The sequence below is a fragment of the Centroberyx gerrardi genome, chromosome 7, assembly GCF_048128805.1.
Source record: "Centroberyx gerrardi isolate f3 chromosome 7, fCenGer3.hap1.cur.20231027, whole genome shotgun sequence".
Lineage (NCBI taxonomy): Eukaryota > Metazoa > Chordata > Actinopteri > Beryciformes > Berycidae > Centroberyx > Centroberyx gerrardi.
Genome location: NC_136003.1, coordinates 21,351,263 through 21,376,182, shown reverse-complemented (window position 1 = coordinate 21,376,182; position 24,920 = coordinate 21,351,263). Strand labels below are relative to the sequence as shown.

Genomic DNA, 24,920 nt, shown 5'->3' with positions numbered 1-24,920 from the left:
TATGTTGCCCCTTAACCATATTATCCATCAGCATCTCTTTTCACAGCGATACCGATGATATTCAGATTTATTTCTCAGTTAAAATATAACAGTCTCAACAAGATGGCTATATCACATTACTGTCTATCTGGTGTTAATGGTCAAATTCCAACTGATGTTACTGGCCCTGAGTAAATTAGACAAATTTAGCAGTCTCTAGATCATTTAACTCCTGAATGTGACATAGGCAAAATCAAAGTTGGTCAATGTATAGCAAGTTGATCTAAATCGATCTCTAATACGCTTGATGTGCACATCACGTTTGTCATTTGGAGACGTACAGCAGTCCAGCAGCATTGTAGCCTATTCAATCCAACAGAGACTCCCCGTCACTTTTAAGAGTTCACTGATGACTGTTTTTCTCTGTCAAGCATGCTCCTGTCTCCATGTCTTACTGCAGGTGAGAAAAATGTCTATCCAGCTGTGTCCTCAATGCAAAATTATTAGCCATAATGAAAATAATGATGGCTCAAATGAAAGATGAGAAGTTTATTTTTTCAACAACACCAAAGTCAACTTTAGAACTTCAAAAAATGTACAGTAGCCTATGTAAAATACAGGGTACGCAATCGCTATTTTTAAAAGAATATTTTTCTCCATGCCTTTTTGGTGCCCTTTTGGATGGACAAAATCAGAGCATGCCAATGTATTTGAAGATAGTTATTCAAATGTCTTTATTTTTTTTCTAATAAAAATGTATCCCGCTAAATTTCAAATCTGATAATGAAGTCATCCAATCCCAAAATCTATGGGAAAACACTGTGCCCCAGTCTCTCATGTCTGCAGGTGTGAAGTGTTTGTCTGTGGTATCATTTTATCAACAGCAAATCAAATCACTCTTATGACTTCTAGACAAAGATATTTATAAATCCATGTGTTAGTAAAGCAGGTTCACTGTTTTATACGATAATAATGGTCATCTAATTCTCATTTAACTCAACTTTAACATTTCTGGAAGGAACTCGGACAGTTGTTGACCGTTTCCAGGATCATGAAAGACATTTTTATGTGGGAACCAATGTTTCAAAAATAGTTTTTCCAGGACATCATGTTTCCATAACAGCAATGACAACCTCAGCATCAAATGTGGCATGAGGATAAATTTGAGTAAGACTTATTATAGGACTTATCTCAGCTAGGTTGGCATATGCTCTTCTAGTCCATTTAGGGCGAAGTGTAATACTGCTTGAACTTTATGGAAAGGTGCTCACATTCAATTTTATTAGAGAAATATGAGATGTGCCAATGTCTTGCAACTGTATACTAGCAACATTTGGGTACTTTTCCAAAACTAAGTTCCACTCCTGACTATGAAATGTATCATTAAAAGGATGCTTAGCTAATTAGACACAACCCCTGATTATAAAATGATCAAATCAATTACAAGTATTTTTGAAAGTAACAGCATCATTTATTGGAGCAAATCAGTAATTCAAAAACCAGGCTGTGCATTGCGTGGCATCTATTTTAGGACATACTTTGGACATTAGTTTCAGGCTTACTTTTTATGTGCAGAAATTAAGCTATGTCCAATGAATCTCTATAAAACATATTACATTATATTAACAATGTTAAATGGCATACTCCTGCCAAATCAATATCTGGTGTGGTATACAGTAGGTGTTTAAAGTTAAAATATAATTCTTATTTTTCTCATATTGGTGACATTAAGCACAATGACCCCGAACCTCAATTTTATTTTATTTCAGATATCTGAAATGTGCTTAAGCCCTGAAACTCTATCCCAATGACATTTGAGTGCATCTGCAAAACTACGGCCAATGAGTCCATGGATTCAAAAGGAAGTCGAGGCTTAACCCCATATCACAAATGTTTTAACTTTTATATAAATATATATATATATCGTCATAGAAGTCACATGTTTAGATCATAATGTATATTACACTATAACGAGTATCATGATTGATGTAACAATGCTAGTTCAAGTCTATATGTGACCTATAGCCTAAAATTTGTTTTTAATCATCTTTTTTTAGCTTTATTCCAAAATTCTGAGCTTGTTTTGCTATACGGCTAACATTTGATTTGTCAGTTTTTTTGTAACACTATTCTGACAGTTCAGTGATGAAATATTTTCTATACACAAAAAAAAAAAAAAAAAAAAAAAAAAAACAATAATAATAATAAACCTGCAATGTCAAGTCACAAGATAGGCCACAAGATGACAGGGGTACTTGTCCAAACCAAGTAGGGGACTGTTGCTGACCAGGCAGTTCCACCCTCTATAAAAGCAGCAGCTTGGGACTCTGAGAGCCGAGAGGCACCAGACACAGGTGAGTGCATTTGTGGTGATGGTTCATGATTGCTTGCTGATGACTATTCATGCTTTCTTACTAAACTTGCTTTTAGTACATATTACCTTAATGCCATGTGATACTCAGTCATCCTGTTTTTCATGTCAAAATAGTCTTGGGGTGACTTAACATCAACCAAAGGTTTTTATTTTATTTATTTTTTTCAAAATGAGCAGCAAGTGGCAAAATTAGGGCCACATGAAAACTTTATCTGAGTTTTGAGCTTAATCACAGAATTGTGAGATTCTGAGAATAAAGCCAGAATTCTGAGATCAAATCTCAGAATTCTGAGAATAAAGTCAGAATCTCTGAATTCTGAGATCCTAACTTTATTCTCAGAATTCTGACTTTGATCTCAGAATTCTTGTACAGTATCCATGGGACAGTCTGGAAAATATAATTTGGTGTCCCTTTGAGCATTAATTAGTCTGAAATATTTCTTCCTTTTCATTCAAAATGGATTTTATAACAAGTTATTGGGCAAGTGGCTGATCATCTCAATCTCTCTTTCATAGCATCTTCAGACTACAACAGATACTGTACAACTTGGTGGGTTCACCTGAGGTAAAAGATGTCACAAATAAAAGAACACCAGATAGAGATACTACACCAAAACCAATTAAACCAACTATATCTCACTGAAATAAAAGTAATTTGAACTCCTTCTTATGTTTCAGTCTCCACTAAAGTGCCATCATGAGCACAGATGCAGAGATGGAGGCCTATGGCCCCGCGGCCATCTACCTCCGGAAGCCAGAGAGGGAGAGGATTGAGGCTCAGAACACTCCATTTGATGCCAAAACCGCCTTCTTTGTAGCTGAGCCTGAAGAGATGTACCTTAAGGGTAAACTCGTCAAAAAAGAGGGTGGCAAAGCCACTGTTGAGACTATTTCAGGCAAAGTAAGTAATAATTCCTCATCTATTTCAAATGGCCCTATATGGAAGTGAAACCTGATCACAAATCTCTAAAACATTTGGATAATGTTCTTGTAAAACATTGAACTTTTTTTGCTTCACAGACCCTCACTGTTAAAGAGGATGACATCCACCCCATGAACCCTCCAAAGTATGATAAGATTGAGGACATGGCCATGATGACCCACCTCAGCGAGCCTGCCGTGTTGTATAACCTCAAAGAGCGTTTTGCATCATGGATGATCTACGTGAGTTTTGAACTTATTATATTATAGCTGTTATATTATATTAACATATGAACATCTTCATTTAGGTCCAACATCTCTCCATCACAGATTTTTTTGAATTTATTCTTTATCTCTACATGAGGAAATTTCAAAACAATACAGCAGACAACAGACAACAACAAAACTTAATAGTATTGATGCAACACTGTATTAGATAAAAGAGTTTGGAAATCATTTCAGTTTGACTTTAATGGAAATAACAACAGCGCTAAAGGAGTTAAAACTAGACGATGAGACACACAACTTAAATGGGGATTTTTATTGTATTCCTTAATTAATTGATGTATTAATTTTTAGGATGATGATACTACTCATCCTTAATATGCTGACTCTATTTTAACTAACATTTATTACATTGAACTCTTTTCCAAAAAGTAAGCTAATGCATTTGAACTTCTTGATAAGTGATTCTTAAAAAATAATAGATAGGGAGATAATGAAATCCACCAATAGAGATAGCCCATAAGAGCCACAGAACAAATTGATAATGATTGTTATTGCCATTCATTTGGCTAGTCAGTTCTCATCAAGTCCCATTCTAGTCAATTCCCGGAAAAAAACAGAATTAACACATAGAAAGCAACATACAGAATAAACCAATTTTCTCTGTAATGGTTTCATTTTTCTACAGCCATTATACTATGCTATCAAAATGATTTGAATGAATATAAATGCTATATTATGATATATTGAGATAAATAATTTAAACATAGAAGCTTTAACATGCAATATTTAAATACATTTTTAATGTGTCACGTTGCATGAAATTAGAGTGTACTGTCTACTGTTCACAGACCTACTCTGGGCTGTTTTGTGTCGTCGTGAACCCCTACAAGTGGCTTCCTGTGTACGATGCTCAGGTTGTTAATGGATACAGAGGCAAGAAGAGGATTGAGGCTCCACCCCACATCTTCTCCATCTCTGACAACGCCTATCAGTTCATGCTCACTGGTAAGATAAGAGTCATTACAGTGTGCTTATTTTAATTGGAAGAGATGACACATGACTTTATCTCCAAATGATTGACAAGATGAGACATGACAGTGATGACATCAAATATGACTGTATTTTGACCAGTCATATACAGCAGTTAAAGTGGATTGTGCATTTGTGCATTTCAGATCGTGAGAACCAGTCTATCCTTATTACGTGAGTAAAATACTAATTATTAAATAACTTCTTCGGACCTTTACAGTTATGAAAAAAGAATAATTCAGACACCTCTCTCATCCCCCAGCGGAGAATCCGGTGCAGGAAAGACTGTCAACACCAAACGTGTCATCCAGTACTTTGCAACAATTGCAGTGGCTGGAGGTAAAAAGGCAGAGCCAGTAGCTGGCAAAATACAGGTAAAAATTAATTTTGAAAAAAAACAACAAAAAAAAAACACTCAAAAGTCAAAAAGTTAAATATAGGCTATTCCTAATACACCCAATCCATTTTGTCTTAGGGTTCGCTGGAAGATCAAATCATTGCAGCCAACCCTCTGCTGGAGGCCTACGGTAATGCCAAGACTGTAAGGAATGACAACTCCTCTCGTTTTGTAAGTGTTAAAATGGCACACTATCATACTATCCTATGGTATGTCAGAAAAAATTGCTCTTTATTCTACTTTTTTTATAGTTATATTTCTAGTATCCTGGTGATATTCTATTATTCATTTATTTAGCCTTTATTTAACCAGGTAGTCCCATTGTGATTAAAAAAAAATCTCTTTTACAAGAGAGACCTGCAACAGCAGCACAAAAATCATATATACAAGTTGCAGACAACCAACATAAAACCAAATACACTGACATACTGAATTACAGATTATAAGTAGAAATAAAATCAATGCAATGTTAAAACAGTAAAAGGCAGGATGAAACTCAAGGCTCCATGATACAGAGTCTAGCAAACAAATTACTTGGAAATAATTAATGAACTATTATCATATTGAATGTCTCCAGAAAATACAATTATATATAACTAAACATGTATTCAAATTATACTTCAAATAAAACTCAAAAAGTGTATTTTAAATGCAATGAATAGTATATTATTACAATTACAATACATTTTAGCACAACTAAGCATACTAAAATACATTCACAATACAATAAAACTGAACTTAAGTAACATTTAAAGAACACTTAACATAGTTAAAGTTGTTCCAAAATAGCACATTGTTCGTTTAGTATGAACTGAAAATAAGTACAACTTCAGTATACTTTTTGTTTTTTTTACCTGGGATGTTTAGGGTAAATTCATCAGAATTCATTTTGGAACCACTGGAAAACTGGCTTCAGCTGATATTGAAACATGTAAGTCACATTTACAGTTAATCTAAGTACAGTCTTTATTGTTACAATTATGAAGTATACATATCCGTATAAAACTATCATATGAAATTCACAGACCTGCTGGAGAAGTCCAGAGTAACCTTCCAACTGTCTGCTGAGAGGAGCTACCATATCTTCTATCAGCTAATGACTGGGCACAAACCTGAGCTCCTAGGTATGTTACTACACAACATAAACTTGGGAAAGAACAATTATATATTGGCAGAAAACCTCATGCATTTCTCTAACCTCCTCCAGAGGCTCTTCTGATCACCACCAACCCCTATGACTACCCAATGATCAGTCAGGGTGAAATCACTGTCAAAAGCATCAATGATGTAGAAGAATTCATTGCAACAGATGTAAGTAAAGCAAACAAAATTTAAATGTTGTATTCCTTGGCAAAAATGCTCTTGAATTAAAATATGTATTTTTATGTGTAATTCAGACTGCGATTGACATCCTGGGCTTCACTGCTGAAGAGAAGATAGGCATCTACAAGCTGACTGGTGCCTGCATGCATCATGGCAACATGAAGTTCAAGCAGAAGCAGCGTGAGGAGCAGGCTGAGCCAGATGGCACAGAGGGTAATTATGATAACAATATTTTATATTGCATAGAGGCCTAACAAGGTTTGCAGTGTAACACATATTTCTAAACATGTCCAGTGCATTGAGTGCTAAAATAATTTCTTTCCATCAGTGGCTGATAAAATCGCCTACCTCTTGGGCCTGAACTCAGCTGATATGCTGAAATGCCTGTGCTACCCCAGAGTCAAGGTCGGAAATGAGATGGTGACCAAAGGTCAGACCGTGCCACAGGTAAAAGAGCTTACAAAAACTGATGAGGTGTAAAATATTTGCAAATGAAGCAATGCATATCGGATACAAAAGCTTAAATAAGATATTTCATGTCCTTTGCCTCTGTTTCTAGGTCAACAATGCTGTCATGGCTCTGTGTAAGTCCATCTATGAGAAAATGTTCTTGTGGATGGTCATCCGTATCAATGAGATGTTGGACACAAAGCAGCCAAGACAGTTCTTCATTGGCGTGTTGGATATCGCTGGATTTGAGATCTTTGATGTGAGTTCATTAATAACACTTCAGCAGTAACATAATATTAGAACTGGTTGGCCATTCAAGTGATTTCATGTCTGTTATTATTATAGTTCAACAGCTTGGAGCAACTCTGCATCAACTTCACCAATGAGAAACTGCAACAGTTCTTCAACCACCACATGTTTGTCCTGGAACAAGAGGAATATAAGAAAGAGGGCATAGAATGGGAGTTCATTGACTTTGGTATGGACTTGGCTGCCTGCATTGAGCTTATTGAGAAAGTAAGTAAAGTCTCTCTGGCAGAACAGATTTCTTGATTTCTGAAATCATGTTAAATTTCTAATTCTTTTCCATATGACCTAATTCTCCATCAGCCAATGGGCATCTTCTCCATCCTTGAAGAGGAGTGCATGTTCCCCAAGGCCTCAGACACAACTTTCAAGAACAAGCTGCATGATCAGCATCTTGGCAAGACTAAGGCCTTTGAGAAGCCAAAGCCTTCAAAGGGCAAGGCTGAGGCTCACTTCTCTCTGGTTCACTATGCTGGTACAGTGGACTACAACATCAATGGCTGGCTGGACAAGAACAAGGACCCACTGAACGATTCAGTTATTCAGCTCTACCAGAAGTCTGCAAACAAACTACTCGCTTTATTGTATCTATCCCATGCTGCAACTGATGGTAGGTAAAAAATGTGTGCAATTTCTTCATATGTGCAACTACAGAAATTCTGCAATGCCATTTCCACTTGATAATCAGTCTTAAAAGTGGATGTTGTTTTTTTGTAGCTCTCATGAGACACTATTTTTTGTAAAACAGACGCTGGTGGCAAGGGAGGTGGTGGCAAGAAGGGAGGAAAGAAGAAGGGTGGTTCCTTCCAGACTGTGTCTGCTCTTTTCAGAGTATGTAGTCTACCGTAAAACTTCAATTAATAGCCCGGGCTTTCATTTGCTTCAAACACTGAACTCAACCGGCCTATATTTGGGACAGGCCTTTAATTCCTTTCGCACAAAACTCTTGCTCAGCAAAGATGGGAAATACCATCAAATTGTTTATTTAAACCAGTACCGTATGAATATTACTTGTATAAAAATTAGGCTATCGAATAACATATCAATTACGAATCATTCATTTGATCTCGCTCCGACAGACAGCGCATCTAGGCCAACCTCATGCACTGAGAGAGAGAGAGAGAGAGAGAGAGAGCGAGAGAGCGAGAGAGCGAGAGAGCGAGCCCCTATCAAAATACCGGTAGCCTACCTACCACGGCGATCAGCAAATGTGACTGACAATTGAATGCAAGTAAAAAAAAAATAAACTGCTTCTCAGCGTCAGTGGCAACCGGCTTCTAATTGAGACCAGCCTTTATTTGTCAAAACGTGTAGCCACACCCGGCCAGTAAAAGGGACTCGGCGTTTAATTGGGACTCGGCTTTTAATTGAAGTTTTATGATATTCATATTTATGTTTGATCATTTCCAAAGAATTTTAAAAACAGATTAACGAAATAGCCAATTCCAATCCACAGGAGAACTTGGGCAAGCTGATGACCAACTTGAGGAGCACCCACCCTCATTTTGTGCGTTGCCTGATTCCTAATGAATCAAAGACCCCAGGTAAAAAATAGTGTGCTGTTATTACAAAACATGAATGGTTTATATAAACAGAAATTTGATGGAATATTTTGTTAACAATGTCCAGGTCTTATGGAGAACTTCCTGGTCATCCACCAGCTGAGGTGTAATGGCGTGCTGGAGGGTATCAGAATCTGCAGAAAGGGCTTCCCCAGCAGAATCCTCTATGGTGACTTCAAGCAGAGGTGATTTGCTAATTTTTCTCTGGACTTCCAATGCATTAAAAAACAAGTTTAGTGGATTTTGACATTATCAGACATCGACATCCTGGGCTTAGAGAAATGTTAAAAAAAGATATATATATATATATATATACTATTCATTACTTAATTAATTATGCTTACTTACAAGTATAACAAATGTATCTGATTTAAATATTTTCTATTATAGATACAAAGTATTGAATGCCAGTGTCATCCCTGAGGGACAGTTCATTGACAACAAGAAAGCTTCAGAGAAACTCTTGGGCTCCATTGATGTGGACCACACTCAGTACAAGTTTGGACACACCAAGGTAACAAGTGAAAACAGTTAAAATGCATTTGGTTTTATTTTTACTTTTATTTAATCAGTTGACTAATTCATTACATAAAACTGGGACCAGTCACATAATCCACTGAATTACTCAAGCACAGTAATACAAAGTGACATTTTGAATATATTACCTCCAAAATCTAAGAATATGAACTAACATGTATACAGTTTATTCCAAATTACAGACTGTAATGTGTTACTATTACATAATTATTGTCAATCATTATTTCAATATATGTAAAATGATGTATGTATCCATCAGCTCGCAATTAGAGTGCATTCTTTCCTTTTACACATTTCTAGTAATGTTCAAGTCATCAAAGTAAGTTCAATGTGGTATTTTCAGGAACTAATGGATTACACTAAATAAATAATAATAATTAAATAATAATATTTTATTACCCCCCCATGTCCAACTATACTCAGTGTATGAATCTATGGCTGACTTTTTGCTCTTAAATACAGGTGTTCTTCAAAGCTGGTCTGCTGGGTACCCTAGAAGAGATGAGAGATGACAAACTGGCTATACTGGTGACCATGACTCAGGCTCTCTGCAGAGGATACGTCATGAGGAGAGAGTTTGTCAAGATGATGGAGAGGAGGTAGGAGAATGATACAGTATACTGAATTGTACAGTCCATTTGAAGGCTTCTCATATTATAATTGTTTTGTTCTATTGTTATACTAAGCAATTCCATAAAATCACATGATCAATCAAATGACTTTTTGTTTTTGATTTACTTTATAGAGAATCTATCTATAGCATCCAGTACAATATACGCTCATTCATGAATGTGAAAAACTGGCCATGGTTGAAGCTGTACTTCAAGATCAAGCCTCTTCTGAAGAGTGCTGAGACTGAGAAGGAACTTCAGCAGATGAAGGAGAACTATGACAAGATGAAGACGGACCTGGCTACCGCCCTGGCCAAGAAGAAGGAATTGGAGGAGAAGATGGTTTCCCTGCTGCAGGAAAAGAATGACCTGCAACTGCAAGTATCAGCTGTAAGTGGAATACAAGAGCAGATATGCCACTTTCTTTTATTGTTTTTGTATTAATGACGTATACTATTATGTAGTATTTACTATTTAATTTCTTCAATGTTTCATCCAAAAATTGCTTGTGAATACCATATGTATGTTCAAATAGGAAGGGGAGAACCTCTCTGATGCTGAGGAAAGGTGTGAAGGGCTCATTAAGAGCAAGATCCAGCTCGAGGCTAAAGTCAAAGAGACAAGTGAGAGACTGGAGGATGAGGAGGAAGTCAATGCTGAACTGACTGCCAAAAAGAGGAAGCTGGAGGATGAATGTTCTGAGCTGAAGAAAGACATTGATGACTTGGAGCTCACCTTGGCCAAAGTGGAGAAGGAGAAACATGCCACTGAGAACAAGGTTCAGTTCATTTTAAATTCATACTTATACAAAAAGATAAAATATTACTTCTTCTAGTGTTTTGAATGTATATACATAAGAAGTGATAGAACTCAAAATTAACCTTTCCTTCCACTATCAGGTGAAAAACCTGACAGAGGAGATGGCATCTCAAGATGACTCTATTGCCAAGTTAACCAAGGAGAAGAAGGCCCTCCAAGAGGCCCACCAGCAAACACTGGATGATCTCCAGGCAGAGGAAGACAAAGTCAACACTCTGACCAAGGCCAAGACCAAGCTGGAACAGCAAGTGGACGATGTGAGAATTTTTTTTTGTTAATACTGTCTCTTTATGGTAATTCCGCAGTAATTTGTCTCTCGACTGCCCTAAAGTATAAACACTATTACAACTGCTGTTATTCAATAGCTTGAGGGTTCACTGGAGCAAGAGAAGAAGCTCCGCATGGACCTTGAGAGAGCCAAGAGGAAGCTTGAGGGAGATCTGAAACTGGCCCAGGAATCCATAATGGATCTGGAGAATGACAAACAGCAATCTGAGGAAAAAATCAAGAAGTAAGTTTTATTTTTATGAGTTTTATTTGGGTTCATATCCTTACTTTTCACTATCCCACACAATGCAACACCATCAACATAAGTCAGAACTATGACAGTGAAAACTTTCATGTTCTCCACATCAAGGAAAGACTTTGAAATCAGCCAGTTCCTCAGTAAGATTGAGGATGAACAGTCTCTTGGTGCTCAGCTTCAGAAGAAGATCAAGGAGCTCCAGGTAACATAATTGACATACAGATTAGATTCAGCAAATCAAGAATAACACATGATATTCAGGTTCATAGGTCTACTTGACATTGCTATCATCAAACCCTAGGCTCGTATTGAGGAGCTGGAGGAAGAGATTGAGGCTGAGCGGGCTGCTCGGGCCAAGGTAGAGAAGCTGAGGGCTGATCTCTCCAGGGAACTTGAGGAGATCAGTGAGAGGCTTGAGGAAGCTGGTGGAGCAACAGCTGCTCAGATTGAGATGAACAAGAAGCGCGAGGCTGAGTTCCAGAAGATGCGTCGTGACCTTGAGGAGTCCACCCTGCAGCATGAAGCCACTGCAGCAGCTCTCCGCAAGAAGCAGGCTGACAGTGTTGCAGAGCTGGGAGAGCAGATCGACAACCTCCAGCGTGTCAAGCAGAAGCTGGAGAAGGAGAAGAGCGAGTACAAGATGGAGATTGATGACCTCTCTAGCAACATGGAGGCTGTTGCCAAATCAAAGGTGTGTAAAGAGAAAATTGCATTAGGTGTGTGTTTAAAATTAGGAATTATTGTTCAATATATCAACGGTTCTCACTGGGAGAAGAAAGAAAGGTTATATCTGCCATATTCTCTTTTCTACTGTGTTTGACTATTTTGATATTTAGTTCGTATTTGAGCAACATACCAATTTTCATTGTTTACAGGGCAATCTGGAGAAAATGTGCAGAACTCTTGAGGACCAGTTGAGTGAACTCAAGGCCAAAAATGACGAGAATGTTCGCCAGCTGAATGACATGAGTGCACAGAGGGCAAGACTCGCGACAGAGAATGGTGAGTCACCTGTAATCAACAATTATGTTAGTGGGTTCATCATTTCATATATAACACATTTCTATGTGTTTTAGGTGAGTTTTCCCGCCAGCTTGAGGAAAAAGAAGCTCTTGTTTCCCAGCTGACCAGGGGCAAGCAGGCTTTCACTCAGCAGATTGAAGAGCTCAAGAGGCACGTTGAGGAGGAAGTGAAGGTATGGGATCTTAATTTTATCAGGCATTCTCAGGCCAATTATCTGTTGCTTAGTACGAGAGCAAATTGAAAGGTAATGTGTATTTGTACATGTGTCTCACATCAGTTAGATGAAACTGTCATGTTTCTTGTAATGTTTCATAGGCCAAGAATGCCTTGGCCCATGCTGTTCAATCATCCCGTCATGACTGTGACCTGCTCAGAGAGCAGTATGAGGAGGAGCAGGAGGCCAAGGGTGAGCTGCAGCGTGGCATGTCCAAGGCCAATAGCGAGGTGGCTCAGTGGAGGAGTAAATATGAGACTGATGCTATCCAGCGCACTGAGGAGCTGGAAGATGCCAAGTAAATAAAACCTTTAAACTTTTTTGTAGAATAGATACAATTTTTAATTCAGATAAATAATTTGCTGTGTCTAACATTTGAGTATAAACAACTCCTTCTCTGCAGGAAAAAGCTTGCCCAGCGTCTGCAGGATGCTGAGGAATCCATTGAGGCTGTGAACTCAAAGTGTGCCTCTCTAGAGAAGACCAAGCAGAGGCTGCAGGGTGAGGTGGAGGACCTCATGATTGATGTGGAGAGAGCTAATGCTGTGGCTGCTAACCTTGACAAGAAGCAGAGGAACTTTGATAAGGTAAAGGGTTAAACAAGGTATCAAACCAGATTTATTAAAATATCACACACATCTATGTTACTTATGAATCATTTTTATTCACTATATAATACTAGGTCCTGGCAGAATGGAAACAGAAATATGAGGAGGGCCAGGCAGAGCTGGAAGGAGCCCTGAAAGAGGCTCGCTCTCTCGGCACTGAAATGTTCAAGATGAAGAACTCTTATGAGGAGGCTCTGGATCAACTGGAGACCGTGAAGAGAGAGAACAAGAACCTGCAGCGTATGTCAACTGCTATCTACATTTGAGACAAATAATCATTCATAACATGCCAACTACATACAAAAACTAAAAGTTTTTTTTTTCCTGTAGAGGAGATCTCAGACTTGACTGAACAGATTGGTGAGGCTGGAAAGAGCATCCATGAGCTGGAGAAAGCTAAGAAGACAGTGGAGAGTGAGAAGGTTGAAATTCAGTCAGCTCTGGAGGAAGCAGAGGTACAACAAAATCAGGAGTTGACAACGATTCCTTGTGTTATGCTACTTTAATAAAAATCCAGCAGTTGTCAGTTCTTGAGTTGGTTTAATCAAAACTGTATTATGACAATGAGGAAAGGTAACTTAAAGGTACTGCATGCAGGATTTCTCATTAACATTTATCTTCAAAATTATTTTGGATGCTACATTCTAATGCTACTAAAAAACATCATTCTTGCTGTTACTGAAAATAGGTGTTTCAATTTGGGACTTTTGCTATGCTAATAACCCATATCCCATCATTCAATGGGATGAGAAATTCTAAAATATGCTGATAGAAAGCAGCTCTATTAGTTAGTTTTTATCACATAATTCAAATGTGACAGTTGTTTAGAGAAAATCATATATGGGTGACTTTTAATATTGTAATTGTTTGAATTACTTCAAGGGTACCCTGGAGCATGAGGAGGCCAAGATTCTCCGTGTTCAGCTTGAACTCAACCAGGTCAAAGGTGAAGTTGACAGGAAGCTGGCAGAGAAGGATGAGGAGATGGAGCAGATCAAGAGGAACAGTCAGAGGGTGATTGAATCTATGCAGACCACTCTGGACTCTGAGGTCAGGAGCAGGAATGATGCCCTGAGAATCAAGAAGAAGATGGAAGGAGACCTGAATGAGATGGAGATTCAGCTGAGCCACGCCAACAGGCAGGCTGCTGAGGCCCAGAAACAACTGAGGAATGTCCAGGGACAGCTCAAGGTAAATTTTATACTATCATTTATTGATAAATGTTATCGAAGAGTGAGTTAAGCGGTTAATACATATATACGTTTATCTTTGGTTCCAGGATGCCCAACTGCACCTTGATGATGCTATCAGAGGACAAGAAGAAATGAAAGAGCAGGTTGCCATGGTGGAGCGTAGAAATGGTCTGATGCTGGCTGAGATTGAGGAGCTGAGAGTCGCTCTGGAGCAGACAGAGAGAGGCCGCAAAGTGGCTGAGCAGGAACTGGTTGATGCTAGTGAGCGTGTGGGACTGCTTCATTCTCAGGTTTGTGGTTAAAGATTCACCTGAATCATAATTCTTCCAAGATATATAAATAAATATTGTCTTATCTTTTCCCATATCCAGAACACCAGTCTTATAAACACCAAGAAGAAGCTGGAAGCTGACCTTGTCCAGGTTCAGGGTGAGGTGGATGATTCTGTTCAGGAAGCAAGAAATGCTGAGGAGAAGGCCAAGAAGGCTATCACTGATGTGAGTTTACATCTGTCTCATTTTTTATGGATTTCTCTTATTACAATGAAAATTGTTTCCTGTTAGTGTATTTATTAATTTAATACTACATCTCCATCAAATTTTAGTGAGGCATTCTCATAATTTCAGGCGGCCATGATGGCTGAAGAACTGAAGAAGGAGCAGGACACCAGCGCTCACCTGGAGAGGATGAAGAAGAACCTGGAGGTCACAGTCAAAGACCTGCAGCACCGTCTGGATGAGGCTGAGAATCTGGCCATGAAGGGTGGCAAGAAGCAGCTCCAGAAACTGGAGTCCAGGGTATACACTGTGTATAAATGCTCAAAATTTAGCAGAGTTTCAGTATGAAAATCACACTTTCATAGTGTGGAATACATCTACTTAAATTTCTCAGTATTGACATCCTTCTACAAAATTTTGATTTATTATTTATTGTCACGTTACAGGTGCGTGAGCTGGAAACTGAAGTTGAGGCTGAGCAGAGACGTGGAGCTGATGCTGTTAAAGGAGTCCGCAAATATGAGAGGAGAGTCAAGGAACTCACCTACCAGGTCCTCTTCTATCTTCCTAGAATAAAACTAAGGCTTCTCTTTCATGCTATGTTTGCTCACTCTCTTTATTAATCCATAACTGTAGACTGAAGAGGACAAGAAGAATGTGACCAGACTTCAGAATCTGGTGGACAAGCTGCAGCTCAAAGTCAAGGCCTACAAGAGACAGTCTGAGGAGGCTGTAAGTCAAATACATTGATATGAGATAAATAATTTCAAACAGAATTAATAATAATGCCAATCTAAACTCTCTTTCAACTGAAACAATGTAACTCTAAAACTCTTTACAGGAGGAGCAGGCCAACACTCACCTGTCCAGGTACAGGAAGGTTCAGCATGAGATGGAGGAGGCTCAGGAGCGTGCTGACATTGCTGAGTCCCAGGTCAACAAGCTGAGAGCCAAGAGCCGTGAGGCTGGAAAGGTATCTTTGTGATAAGTTGTTTGCATGCTCATGATATCAGTTATGTTCACAGCAGAAGTCATGAGAGTGATTTGATATGCTATGCACTTTTGCTGTTGATAGGCTAAATTAAAAACATGCCTTACTGTATATAGCAAATTCCAAATTTGAATTCCCACATAAGAGATTGTGACACTTTTTCTAATTTTTGTGCGGACTACCTCTTAGGTGACTTGATTGATAAACTGAAAATGAATTTTAATATTGCTCATTTAATATTTTTATTTTCCCCTCTTTTTAGTCTGAGGCTGAATAAGAGAAGTTGAGGCCAAGTGAGGCCTTTCAACAGAGTTCATAAAATATGAACCAAAGGTTGAATGCCCTGTTACAATTCAATAAAGATGATTATTGTCTTCACCATCCTGTATCCTGTCATTTCTTCTCTGATTACTCCATTATTTGGTTGCCCAGAAAAACAATTTACTCCACTGCAGCTAGATGGAGATGTATCTAAGTAGGGCAGTTAGCCCTGCTGTAATGTCTGAGGATATGTTTTAGCTTATGGAGTTGCTGCAGGGAGGCTAGCTGTTGGATGTTCAATAGCAGAAAGGATGCAAGTTTTGTTTGATCAAGCATTTCTCCTGATACATGACTGTATCACAAATTGAACCTTACAATCTCCAGTTAAAGTGGAATTTTGAAATAGAACTTTTTCAATTGGGACTTTTTATCTACTTAAAGATCCAGTGCAGTGATTTCAACTCAGTCACGAAAAGTTTGATGTTTTATGGTTAGATGCCCACCAGCAACCTTGCCACTCAAAGATCCCATGCAATATCTGCCTTTGATATGCTGTCAACATGTCGGGTTCTGGCATCTGGCTCCCTCCAGACACCGGTTGCCTGTGCCTCCGAGGTATTGCAGCCATCTATCAGCAGGGCAGTGTCTGATGTTTTTCAAGCCATTGTCAGAGTGCATTTCCATGGCTTGGTCCGCAGACGTTATTCATACTGTAGCGAGCCTGTAATATGAGGGAACTTGACCTACAGTAGAGTCTTCAATTTACCAAACGTTAAGTTTTGCTGACCGTCACAAAACTTGCCATCAGTAACTGTCACTTTCTCTGTTCTATAGGTACTGCCATCAACCAAGGGAGATTTAACTATAACGTTACTCATGCTGAGTTTAGCTAACATCAACACTCTGTTACCTTTCTCTCAGCTGTGTCTCTCTGCTGCGCTTGCCTGTTCCTTTTAGAAACATCTCCTGAAACAAAATTTCCATAGTCTACTGATGCTTGATAGCTACTATATCCTAAACTCTAACTGGCCAAGTAAATACATGCAAACGTTCCCTTTATGTTGCCACAACTTCATGTTTTGGGCAAGTTATCTTATCAAATAGCAATATTTTCCTTTCTCCAGCATCAACTGAAAATCAATTAAATGGGCAAGTAGATTGTTTTTATTATAATGATCAACTGGCTTTGGTCACTTCACAAATTTAGGATTGCTACAGAATTAGCAATTATTAAGAGACATTTACTATAAAAAAAAAAAAGTCGTAGCTACTTTGCTGGCCAGATTGTATGCACTAGCTAGCATCAGGAGTTAGTTGTTCAGTGTTGGTCAACCACCAGCTGTCATATATGGTAAGATTTAGTATGCCCAATTGTTACGACAGTTACGGTAAGGTGTTGCAAATACTGTGCTGCTTGACGGCAGGGGGTGACAAAGGGAGAAACCCAAGGTATTGTTGTAAATGAATAGTCTACCTGATGCCTTATAGACAGAACAGAATAAAACCGTGCTTTGTTCCAAAGGAGAGCCGCCTTCTTCATTTTACACCAGCTAGTTAAGCATGAAGCCATTAACAATCCAAATGAAGCTACTTACAGTAAATTCAGTCAGAAAGTGCATTGGTCAGAGACTTTGTTTCTTTGTTTTATCATTCTTGATGATACAAGTGACACACAGTTCCCCATAAGTATATGCCACAAATTACATAAATATATGAATAAGCAAACTTATACATGTTAAATAGCAACGAAGAACATGCCATATCTGCAATGAAGTTCTGGTTAGGGCCTTATATGTTAGAAATTAGGCTTCAAACAAAGTTTTACCATGTGTATAAAAAATAAACAACAGCTAATGAAATAAGACAACCAGACCAGATCACAGCCTGTGCACTACCAAACAGTATAAAGTTCAGTGAATGTGATTTATACTTAATGACATGTGATCTTACATTTGCAAAATGTCTTTTCACTTTTGATTATGTTGTATCACCTTACCCTCTGGGCAAATATGTGCAATCATTAATGAATCACCCATATCCGTTGTAAAATTGGACACTTGGACATACAGCACATTGCACATACAGGATGTCCTCCCTCCTATCCGCAGAAAATAGATTAGATTAGAATAAAAATATAGTTATTGAGGGAGTGACTTGTATCTAGGTAATCAATATCAGCAACAGATAAGCCATTAAGAGAGTGATGAAAAATACTCAAAATATTTGTTTACTTGGTCATACATTTCCCATACATGTCACTCCATCTGCTCAAATCAGTATCTCCAAAAAGTCACCTTGGAAAATACAGGAATTTAGAAAAAGGTGGGTGATTCTCATTTTGGAAACATATTCTGAAATGGTTTAACTGTTTCTATGTTCATGAAACATGTTCTATTTCACACAGGCGGAGCCCTCTAACAGGGCTCTGTTGGCTTAGCCACTCATCTAGTCGCCTCAGCGCACTGAAATTTGCATGCACATGCTCAGCCAATCAGGATGAGCCTATACACCCTCTATGGGGCCTCGCACTATAAATGGCGAGCGGCCCCTAATTCAGCATCCACTTTTTCTTCAGCGCCTGACGAACAAGTTTGCCTAGGATGGCATCGTCTGAGACCAACATCGCTAAAGACTACCCGGGCTGCCCCAGCCTGATCGTGACAACGGATCCGCATGAGCCGTGTTTCGAGTGCCTCGGCCCGGATGCTGAATGAGCCGCTCGCCATTTATAGTGCGAGGCCCCATAGAGGGTGTATAGGCTCATCCTGATTGGCTGAGCACGTGCATGCAAATTTCAGTGCGCTGAGGCGACTAGATGAGTGGCTAAGCCAACAGAGCCCTGTTAGAGGGCTCCGCCTGTGATCATAGAACTAGAGTTACAATACTTAACTGTCATTCTCTGTGTGAAAGCCAATGCCAGCAATGACCAAAAAATGCAACAAAGGTGATAAGCCTTCAAGATTTCCCAAGACACTAGCACCATGTTTCCATAATAGACACCAGCTCCTTAGTATCAAATGTAGCAAATGGATGAAGTTCTTTTTGACTTATGTGGAACTTATTTCGGGTCTGATCCCAAGTGAGCTGGCAACTATTTTCAAGACCATTTAGGGATATATATCATACTGCTTAAAGGAACCTCACCTTTAATTATATTACAGGAATATGAGATGTGCCAGTGCCCTGTAATTGTACACCAGAAACATTTGGGTGCATTTCCAAAACTAAGCTCCATGCTTGCATCTGACATTGCCCATTAATATGATGCAATCCCTTTTAATAAAGTGTTTTTAATTTTCAAAGCATTATTGGCACACTCAGTTTTTATGAGCAGAATGAAAGCTTTGGTAAGTATAGCCATAAACAACATGAATTGATTTGTTAAAAAGACTGCATGCAACTGTCAAATTGATATTATAGATTAATGTAGAATGTGTAATAAGTGTTTAAAATTCAATTAAGCTATGTTGATAATTTTCTTATATCTGTGGCATTTAGAGTGTGACCCTGATTTCCAAATTTATTTCATTTCAGAGATTTTAGGTGTGCCAAAGTCCTGAAACTGAATACCAATGACATTTGGACACTTCTCCAAAACTAACGCCCAAAGCTGCCTATGAATAAAAAAGACAGCTTGCGTACTTACACTTGGAGGCAGTGGTAGACTATAAGTTAGAGAAACAAGCTAATGACTGGCTGAGATAATCTAGGGGAAAAAGTAAATAAGCATCTCTCCTCCCTAAATAACTTGACATTCTTGTTCGCTTGAGCAAGACACTTAACTCCCAATTGGATCCAGTGGAATAGCTCTGTGGCCTACAATATAATGGTGTGTTTGAACAAGCTTCCAGGTGTGAGTGTGTGTATGTTTATAACCCACCCCTTGCAACTCCTCCTTCGTTGCTGTAAAGGGAATGTGTTCAGTCAACTTGTCTGGTTAAATTAGAGCATGACAGTACTTCAAAATTTGTTTTAGCGGCAAGAAAAGTATATATTGCTCCAGTGTTTTTAAAGTAAATACTATACATCAACAATGTATTTCATTCCACTGCAAATATTTTGCCTAATACACTGTGTTTAAACATTGATTTTAGAAATGAATAGGCCTATTTCAACACCAACAGTGTATTGGTTGCATTGACATTGCAATGGAATCAAGTCTATTATCATGTTGTAATGCATTATTAATGCAAGTATTTTTTAATAATATATTTTCTACCTGTTTTGTTATTTTGACATTTTATACAATAGGGAAACAACTATTTAAAGACCATTATAATTTCTCAGTTGCTGGAGGGCAGTTGAATGGATGGTCACAATCTGTGATCACAGGATCACAGATTCTTTGACTACTTTACTGATTCTACTGAATTCAATTGGCATTTATTAACTAAATCTGGAGAGGTTTTGCCTGGATGACACCTTCACCCTTCAACTGGTCTGAAACTACTTCTTGAATTTCAGATACTAATCCGATTTTTAAAAATGAAAAACAAAGTTACTGAACTTATGTTAGATCGTCTGAACATTTTTTTCATAGTGTCTTGAGACTACACCAGATACTCTACCACTAATCCTCTGTTGGGATCAACTGAGGTAAAAGATGTCACTATACGTAAATAACAGAATATCAACAATGCCAGATAAAAAAACTATACCAAACATTGCCTATATCTCATTGAAATATTCTTACACTATTTTGAACTCTTCATGTTTTCAGTTTCAACTAAAGTGCCATCATAAGCACAGATGTGAAGATGGAGGCCTATGGCCCCGCGGCCATCTACCTCTGCAAACCAGAGAGGGAGAGGATTGAGGCTCAGAACACTCCATTTGACGCCAAACCGCCTTCTTTGTGGCTGATCCTGATGAGATGTACCTCAAGGGTAAACTCGTCAAAAAAGAGGGTGGCAAAGCCACTGTTGAGACGGTTACTGGAAAGGTATGTGAATAAATATTATTTGTTAGTTATTTGATAGACTATCTTTGTAAACCTTGTCCTTTAGCATAAGTTTTTTCACTGTATGTCCTTTTCAGACCCTCACTGTTAAGGAAGGACTTTGAAACCAGCCAGCTCCTCAGTAAGATTGAGGAAGAACAGTCCCTTGGTTCTCAGCTTCAGAAGAAGACCGAGGAACTCCAGGTAAAACACCTGAGCAGTAGATTAGATTGCATGAATTAAGAAACAAATCAAGATTTTCTGTCAACAGATCTGCATGACATTACTACCATCAAATCCTAGGCTCGTATTGAGTAGCTGGAGGAAGGAGACACATTGAGGAGGAAGTGAAGGTATGAGATGTTACATCGTCCTATTATCTGCTTTTCATAAGGCTTGAATTCCAGTCTTCCTTTTACCAATTCAATCCTCTGTTGCCCAATTTATGAGTAATCTGAGGGTCACTGTGGATTTGTACAGGTGTTGCCTGACAAAACTGGATATTTCATAGGCCAAGAAAACTCTGGGACCTCTATCCCCATCATGGGTCCTTGGATATCCCGGATCCAACATAAAGAACCACTTGTCCAGATAGTATTTGTATGTTACATAGATTGATTAAAAATGTATCCTGCAATGTTTTTATAGGCCAAGAATGCCCTGGCACATGCTGTTCAATCAGCCCGCCATGACTGCGACCAGCGCACTGAGGAGCTGGAGGAGGCCAAGTAACCAGAAAAGTTTCTACTCTTTAACAGGTTCAATACATTCATTGTCTGAAATTTGAGGAAAAACAACTATTTGTTTTGCAGAAAAAAGCTAGCCCAGCATCTACAGGAGACTGAGGAATCTGTGAGCTGTGAACTCAAAATGTGCCTCTCTGGAAAGGACCAAGCAGAGGCTGCAGGGTGAGGTGGAGGACCTCATGACTGATGTAGAGAGAGCTAATGCTCTGGCTGCTAACCTTGACAAGAAGCAGAGAAACTTTGATAAAGTAAAGGATGACGCTAGAAGTAAAAGCACAATTTATTAAATAAAATACAAATTAAAATATTAACACAAATATTACTTAATAATTTAGATTTTACCATACAATACTAGGTCCTGGCAGAATGGAAACAGAAGTATGAGGAGGGCCAGGCAGAGCTCGAAGGAGCCCAGAAAGAGGCTCGCTCTATTAGCTCTGAACTTTTCAAGATGAAGAACTCTTATGAGGAGGCTCTGAATCAACTGGAGACCATTAAGAGAGAGCATAAGAACCTGCAGCGTAGGTCAACTACTATCTACAGTACATTTGAGACAAATAATCATTAATTATTGACCAGATAAGAAAGAAATACAATGTGTATATTTTGCCCTGGAGGAGGCAGAGGTAAAATATTTTGGACAACATATGTCTGGATTGGAGCAATTCAATGACATCCTGTATATATGTGAGTTTCAAAAACTAGATCTGTAATTCATTTAGTCACATTTGTCCTTGTTTAAATGGTATTTAGAATAGTGACATTTCATAAATGACGTGCTAAAGGGTACACTGGAGCATGAAGAGTCCAAGATTCTCTGTGTTCAACTTGAGCTCAACCAACTCAAAGGTGAAGTTGACAGGAAGCTGGCAGAGAAGGATGAGGAGATGGAGCAGATCAAGAGGAACAGCCAGAGGGTGATTGAATCTATGCAGACCACTCTGGACTCTGAGGTCAGGAGCAGGAATGATGCCCTGAGAGTCAAGAAGAAGATGGAGCGAGGCCTGAATGAGATGGAGATTCAGCTGAGCCACGCCAACAGGCAGGCTGCTGAGGCCCAGAAACAATTGAGGAATATCCAGGGACAGCTCAAGGTAATAGTCCTAGGTAGTAAAACATATGGCTCTTAGGTGAGCAGAAGCAGTTAATTGATATACATTTTTCTTTAGTTCCAGGATGCCCAACTGCTCTCAGAGGACAGGAAGACATGAAGGAGCAGGTTTCCCATGGTGGAGCATAGAAATGGTCTGATGCTGGCTGAGAGACAGGCAGAGAGAGGCCGCAAAGTGGCTGAGCAGTTTATCTTTGGTTCCAGGATGCCCAACTGCACCTTGATGATGCTCTCAGAGGACAGGAAGACATGAAGGAGCAGGTTGCCATGGTGGAGCGTAGAAATGGTCTGATGCTGGCTGAGATTGAGGAGCTGAGAGTCGCTCTGGAGCAGACAGAGAGAGGCCGCAAAGTGGCTGAGCAGGAACTGGTTGATGCTAGTGAGCGTGTGGGACTGCTTCACTCTCAGGTTTGTAGCTAAAAAATCACCTGAATCATATCCCTTCCAAGATATAAAAAGTATGTCTTGAAAATATTGTGTTATCTTTTTTCATATCCAGATCACCAGTCGTCAATGATTGTGTCCAGTCGATGATTGTGTCCAGGAAGCAAGAAATGCTGAGGAGAAGGCCAAGAAGGCTATCACTGATGTGAGGTTTCAGCTATCTCTCCTATTTTATATAGCTTTTACTGCCAACAACAGTTTGTCTACTTATTTAATTCAATAATGTCAATAGCTTTCTTTCAGTTAACATTTTAATGAGGGAATTCTCATAATTTCAGCCGGCCATGATGGCTGAGGAGCTGAAGAAGAAGCAGGACACAAGCGCTCACCTGGAGAGGATGAAGAAGAACCTGGAGGTCACAGTCAAAGACCTGCAGCACCGTCTGGATGAGGCTGAGAATCTGGCCATGAAGGTGGCAAGAATTTATTTATTTATTTTTTGTTCAATGGATGCTTGCTGTGATTAGGATACTGACATTAGCACAATTTCTGCTGTTTGTGGATTTTTGTAACATATCGAAGGTAAGGAGTCGCTATTTTGTGTGTGAAGTAAAGCAGAAGTATTAGACATTTAAGTTTAGGTTGAGGGAACGTGGTCTGCCTAATGATGATCAAAAAGACTACAGGGGCCTCTTTTGATTTCCCAGAGTGAGGAAGAGAATGCATATGGGCGGTTGACATTCTTACATCCCTAAAATGGCAATAATCTCAATCATTGCTGCTTTGGATAATAGAACAATACTTCTGTTCAATATTCTTTTACTTACTTTGAGCTAATCCATCCCAAGGCTTATGCCAATTTGTGACACTATTGACTTGTTTTACATGTAGACCTAAAAAAACAATGAAATGTGTAATCATAATCAAAAGCAGAATTCCTGTCTCATATGCATCTTTAGTGTGAAATACAAAGTAGACAAGTCTGCAGGAACAAAAAAGCACCTTTAGTCCAGTGTCTCAATACTGATGTTTTTGGCTATGTGATATGATTTGGACTATACTAGATTATCCATCCTGATAAAATTTAGAAGTTTGGTTTATAATGGATGAATTAAAATAATGAGTAGACTAATTGTTAAGAGATAAAGCATTTTGCATAAATTTATCATGTTCAAATGTGAGAATTTCACATAATGCAGGAGATATTTATTTCCAAAATGAAATTATTAATCTCTTACATTTTACACTGAAAAATCTCATAAACATTGCTGTTTTGCGTTAACAAGATATCTACATATAAATGTGTCCTCTAAATATATCCTTCTCTCTACGCCAAACACGAATCACTGCTCCCTCCCTTAGCTGGTTTTATTTGTGACCATACTAATACCTTGTGATCTGCTGGTAAGATAGCAAATAAGCCAAGTCTGCACACAACTATGATGAATGAAAGATGAGATGATGCCGAACTTTCCCTCCAGTCATTTTTTTGAATTTCTGTCAATATATTAACTCCTACTCCTCTAAATCTGCATCTTTTTCATTCTTGTTAGCAAAACAGCAGGGGCATCTTTAGCATTCTGTTAGATTTGTGTGGAACTTATTTGGGGTCTTATCTCATCTGAGTTGGCAACTCTTGTTATAATCCATTCCCGGGAGACATGTAACGCCCCTCAATCTTTAATGGTAAGACCATCAGCCTGAATTTAATTTCAGAAATCTGAGATGTGTGTATCCTGCAACTATACACCAGTGACATTTGGATGCTTCTCCAAAATGAAGGCCCACTACTGGCTGTGATATCAAAATTAGAAGACTCAACCACCTATCATAAAGTGTATTAACTTAAAATCAAGCTTTAAATCAATCTGTTTATTTATTGGAACAAATA

At 38.7% G+C, this 24,920-nt stretch overlaps 1 protein-coding gene and 1 pseudogene across 1 annotated transcript; both read left to right on the top strand.

Annotated features, from left to right (window-relative positions):
- The first annotated feature begins 3,050 nt into the window (after nt 1-3,050).
- LOC139925512 (myosin heavy chain, fast skeletal muscle) lies at nt 3,051-15,871 on the top strand. Its single transcript, XM_078284503.1, has 39 exons — nt 3,051-3,254; nt 3,374-3,517; nt 4,351-4,507; nt 4,678-4,705; nt 4,794-4,905; nt 5,007-5,099; nt 5,796-5,859; nt 5,954-6,052; nt 6,136-6,239; nt 6,326-6,464; nt 6,580-6,698; nt 6,811-6,960; nt 7,047-7,217; nt 7,311-7,617; nt 7,756-7,838; nt 8,464-8,551; nt 8,637-8,754; nt 8,960-9,083; nt 9,569-9,705; nt 9,852-10,107; nt 10,253-10,495; nt 10,617-10,793; nt 10,902-11,047; nt 11,174-11,264; nt 11,364-11,753; nt 11,938-12,064; nt 12,139-12,257; nt 12,401-12,597; nt 12,703-12,886; nt 12,982-13,147; nt 13,238-13,362; nt 13,790-14,098; nt 14,187-14,390; nt 14,472-14,597; nt 14,727-14,897; nt 15,044-15,148; nt 15,234-15,329; nt 15,439-15,570; nt 15,851-15,871. Exons 1-39 carry the CDS (start codon nt 3,051-3,053, stop codon nt 15,863-15,865), a joined length of 5,820 nt encoding a protein of 1,939 aa, XP_078140629.1. The 3' UTR covers nt 15,866-15,871.
- Nucleotides 15,872-20,606: 4,735 nt separating this feature from the next.
- On the top strand, nt 20,607-23,926 carry LOC144539464 (uncharacterized; annotated as a pseudogene).
- The last annotated feature ends 994 nt before the right edge of the window (nt 23,927-24,920 follow it).

Excerpts from the sequence above, each read along its gene's own strand:
- LOC139925512 (XM_078284503.1), top strand. The coding sequence starts at position 3,051 with ATGAGCACAGATGCAGAGATGGAGGCCTATGGCCCCGCGGCCATCTAC. Across the intron at positions 12,065-12,138 it reads AAGACTCGCGACAGAGAATG|GTGAGTTTTCCCGCCAGCTT; the intron begins GTGAGTCACCTG and ends TATGTGTTTTAG. Across the intron at positions 14,898-15,043 it reads TCCAGAAACTGGAGTCCAGG|GTGCGTGAGCTGGAAACTGA; the intron begins GTATACACTGTG and ends GTCACGTTACAG.